The 4,083-nt window shown below is 35.7% G+C and overlaps 1 protein-coding gene across 5 annotated transcripts; it reads right to left on the reverse strand.

Moving 5' to 3' along the window:
- Positions 1-244: 244 nt before the first annotated feature.
- LOC130995882 (membrane-bound O-acyltransferase gup1-like) lies at positions 245-3,668 on the reverse strand. Of its 5 annotated transcripts, none has more exons than XM_057921366.1 (7): positions 3,157-3,668; positions 2,627-2,682; positions 2,090-2,138; positions 1,875-1,978; positions 1,668-1,767; positions 902-961; positions 245-771 (listed from the first exon to the last, which is right to left on the reverse strand). In XM_057921366.1, exons 1-7 carry the CDS (start codon positions 3,247-3,249, stop codon positions 613-615), a joined length of 621 nt encoding a protein of 206 aa, XP_057777349.1. In that variant the 5' UTR covers positions 3,250-3,668; the 3' UTR covers positions 245-612. The 5 variants fall into 5 exon arrangements, with proteins under 5 accessions (XP_057777349.1, XP_057777351.1, XP_057777350.1 ...); XM_057921368.1 differs by lacking the exons at positions 2,627-2,682; positions 3,157-3,668 and adding an exon at positions 2,236-2,620 and having other exon boundaries at positions 259-424; positions 658-771; XM_057921367.1 differs by lacking the exons at positions 2,627-2,682; positions 3,157-3,668 and adding an exon at positions 2,236-2,620 and having other exon boundaries at positions 261-427; positions 658-771.
- Positions 3,669-4,083: the final 415 nt, after the last annotated feature.

Here is a 4,083-nt window from a genome sequence, read left to right on the forward strand (position 1 = left end):
ATATTTTTACCGTTATGTATTAGAGATATATTTATTTTTTTTCATCATAGTTAACAGTTTTTTGTACTTTTTATAACGGTTTTAACCGTTATCTTTATTATTTAATATTTAATATTTTTTTTAAAATTTTATGTTATTTATCTCAAGAAATAAATAAACAACTTATAAACAATAAAATGATAAAATCATCAATAACATATATTATATATAATACAAAACATTCATACATTATCATCCAAAACCTTCATACATAATGTTTTGAGCCTAACTCAAAAAAAAAAAAAAAAAAAAAAAAAAAAACTTCACAGAAGCACCTTCATGCTCCAACTTTGATGAGTTTCAGCAGCTCAACAACCTCTCTCAAGTTTTGTTGTGAAGATGCTGCTTAAATCTAAAAGGGCATTTTGAGTATCCACGATCTACTCTTCTGGTTAACAATGGGGAGAATTGTATGAATGAACCTTTTAATGACAAATCAATATAAAATACAAATCACTATGTAACCTGGACTCCAATGCAGACAAGTAAAAAAAAAAGGATATTCAAGTAAAATATTCAACTGGAATGTAATGTATAAAAACATAGATTGATTTAGTGCTATTTTTGAGCAAATTAAAGGCTTTTTAAGTTAGGGTGAACCCATATTCCATAACCTACCTGCGAAGCAAATGCATTGAAGCTAATGATTGGTCCAGCAATGTAAAGAGGAGCATAAACCAAATAGCACAAGTATATGGGAAATGAGAACTTGTCATTTGTTACTCTTCTTTCCTGGAAAGAATAACAAATGCAGCAATCAGAAAAAGAAAAGAAAACAATAGGAAAAAAAAAGTTGAGATGTTTAAGTTGAACTAATATTGCAAAAAAAATTGGTAGTTGAGAATTGAGATCGAGGGCTAACCTGTAAGACTAGGTAGCATGTTTTGCCAGTTGAACAATGGTCACAACGCTGAATATGCTTCTACAATTAACAAAAGAAATTTTAAAGGACAAAAAGATCCAAAAAAACATAGATTAAAATAAATTTCAACCTTTTTCAACAGAGCTGGACCCAACAAGACAGTAATGCATTATATAACCAATTTTATTTTAATAAGAAACCAAACTAGCAAGAAACTACAATTTACAAGTATCATCTAGTTATTCTTCACTTATAGTAATGACGCTTTAGTACTAATACGTAATAATACCAATAGTGTTTGCAGTTCTTCCCTAAATCCCTAATAGCTACAGTTGATAGTACCATCAAAGTAGTACACAGGAAGATAGCCATCAAATGGACAAATCTTCAGCATATATCATATGTTTATACCTTAACCTTAAGAGCCTAAAAGTTCCGCATGTGGCTTCACATTAACCTAACAGACATGCTTTCATGATTTGCAGCAGCAGTTCATGGACTTTTGAATCACAAAAGGTGTTGAAAGTACTGTGGAAAATAGCATCAATGTACGTAGTCCATTCAAATATCAGTGGAAGAGATTTTTTAGTTCAAATACCACACTACCACATTTGATATTTAGGTAACCGCTATGATTCAAAATTTTCAGTCAAATATCTCAAAGCATCAAACAGAAGGGAAGGAGAAGGTGGATTTAGCAGACAATCAACCAGAAACTAAGACCTCAGCAGCTTATAATGCCAGAAAATTGATACTAAAACCATACCTTGTGATCAGAACCACTGTATTGATCAGTCCAATGGTAATCATGACCAAAGCTTATCATACGCAAAACAACTGCAAAAATAATATAAGCCCAATGTTCTCTACACCAAGATAAACAGAACATTAATATGAGTACAGGCACTCCGCACTTGAGATTCAATCAATAGATGTGGTAATATCAGAGACATCTAAGCCAAAGAAACCTTACCCAAAACTAGAGAACCGATATCCCTCATAAATGCGATTACACACAAGAAATGATAGGTTAAAGATCCATAGCCCATATAAGAAGTATTTTGTCCTTCCAAATATCTGCATAAGCAAATATCTGGTGAACATGAAAGCATTAGAAGCTTACTGTGATAGCATGATGGATTGTAAGTTGAAAATGTATCCGCAATTAATGCGAAGAAAGAAACAAACCTTTACAAGGAAAAAGTTAGCTGAAGCAATACCAAAGATAAATAAGATGCTGCAGTATAGGAAAGAAAAGGCAAATTGTTACTAGAACAATTACAGCAGCTCAAAGCATCAAACATGTCTATTATTCAGACATATCGAGTTATTACCAGGCTCCATGTAGGTAAAATAAATATGCCAGAGAAATCACAATCCAATAGAAAGACATTCCCTTCGCCCTCAAAGAAAACGATATTTTGAGGAGATTAGCAACCAATGTGAAAATCCCGAACACACCAGTGAGAATTGGTAAGTTCATTGGAAATCAAATCTATGCAATAGGCAGTGTTCTTTTCTTTGTAAGCCGTCAAAGTAGAAAGACTCAAACAAGAAGAAAATGGAACTGTCAGTTTTAAAAACAACGAACCTAACAAATTTGTGCTCCAAAAAAAGCATTTGCAGTAAGATGAAGTACTATAACGCAATATATTATTAGGAATCTGTATAGCAACCGCGAATCATCCATAGAAGAAATTGAAAACGTAAGCAAAGATGACGTACAATAAGGCGGCCGAAGATCCAACCAGGGCCCAAACCATATAGCTTTGTGTGGTGATCTGTGGTTAGAATTGACAGAAACAAGTAACATCAGCGGCAAAAAGGAAAGAAAAAACTTGAGGAAATACATAGACATAAAAAAATATCTCTTCAAGATCAAATCAAATCTTTATATCATCCATATCAATTTTATTGATTTCAAAGTCAGAATTTAATGAGATTCTCTTCAAGATTGAATCTTTGCACTTCAAAAATGCCTATAAATCTACAACTAACATTTACCCAAACATAAGTCCTATGAACCGAAAACATTCATCCATATTCCACAATCAGTAGAAAAAATCTAGGCCAATACTAAATCTGAAGTCTCAATCTCGAACCACAGGATGCCAAGAAACCATCAATGAATCCTAAAATTGAGCACACTGGCAATATTTCTTCACATATTACACACAGTACAACAACATCGAGAAAAATTGGAACAAAAATGAAAGAAATAGGAAGCGGTAAAATCAGAATTCACAAGAGAACACCTGGTAAGGCAATCGCCAAGCTTCAGATTTAGAAAAACACATGTCATCCAGAGCATCGCTCCAGCACCACCTGACTTGGTGTTCTGGCTGCATTCGGATCTGGACTCCATTTCACCGTAGTCACGTTTCGGGTTGACCCGATTAGGGTTCCTACTTTTGGCGTCGGAGGCTCTGCTGTTCAACCAGGGACAGGAGGTCCCGGCGAAGGCGTCGCTGCCGGAAATTGAAGCTAGGGCGCGACGGCGGCGGCCTTCCCGCCGTGCGGTCGACAGGAATCGACGGGGAGATGGCTGTAGATTATAGATCTAGGATTTTCAGGCGCGGTGTGGTGTGCGTGCGTGCTCTATGGTTGAGTCAGAGAGAGAGGGGATTGAGAGGGAGACGAGGGAAATGCGACGAGCTTGGTGGCTATCGTTGCTGCGGCCGCAGAGGACAGAGGGAAGGCGTGCTTCTATGGCCGGAGTTGAGAGAGAGAGAAAGCTGGGGAGATGAAGGACGAGAGAGAGAGAGAGTAGGGGGTAAAGGAAGGGATTTAGGGTTTTATTTTTATAATATTATTAAATTTAAAAATAAATATAATACATAACAGTTTTGAGACGTTCATATATAACGGTTAAAACAACCGTTATAAAAAAACGCTCATACATAACGGTTGGCTTAACGGTTTGGTAATACCGTTATGTATGCAACTAATAGATAACGCTCATACATAACGGATTCACTAAAACCGTTATCTATTTCCATGGACAACAGTACATAGATAACGGTTTTTTGTCAAAACCGTTATCTTTTCAAAAAATGCGCTCATACATAACGGTTTTTAAAAAAAACCGTTATGTATGAAGTGTTATGTATGTGTAATTTTGTAGTAGTGACTCTTGTCCCCCTTTTGCCTCCCCTGCTCCCTTCTGTCCCTGGGTGTGTCAT

Source organism: Salvia miltiorrhiza, chromosome 7 (genome assembly GCF_028751815.1).
Source record: "Salvia miltiorrhiza cultivar Shanhuang (shh) chromosome 7, IMPLAD_Smil_shh, whole genome shotgun sequence".
NCBI classification, from domain to species: domain Eukaryota; kingdom Viridiplantae; phylum Streptophyta; class Magnoliopsida; order Lamiales; family Lamiaceae; genus Salvia; species Salvia miltiorrhiza.

Excerpts from the sequence above, each read along its gene's own strand:
- LOC130995882 (XM_057921366.1), bottom strand. The coding sequence starts at position 3,249 with ATGCAGCCAGAACACCAAGTCAGGTGGTGCTGGAGCGATGCTCTGGAT. Across the intron at positions 2,683-3,156 it reads CTTGGCGATTGCCTTACCAG|ATCACCACACAAAGCTATAT; the intron begins GTGTTCTCTTGT and ends TTCTAACCACAG. Across the intron at positions 962-1,667 it reads ACAGTGGTTCTGATCACAAG|AAGCATATTCAGCGTTGTGA; the intron begins GTATGGTTTTAG and ends TGTTAATTGTAG.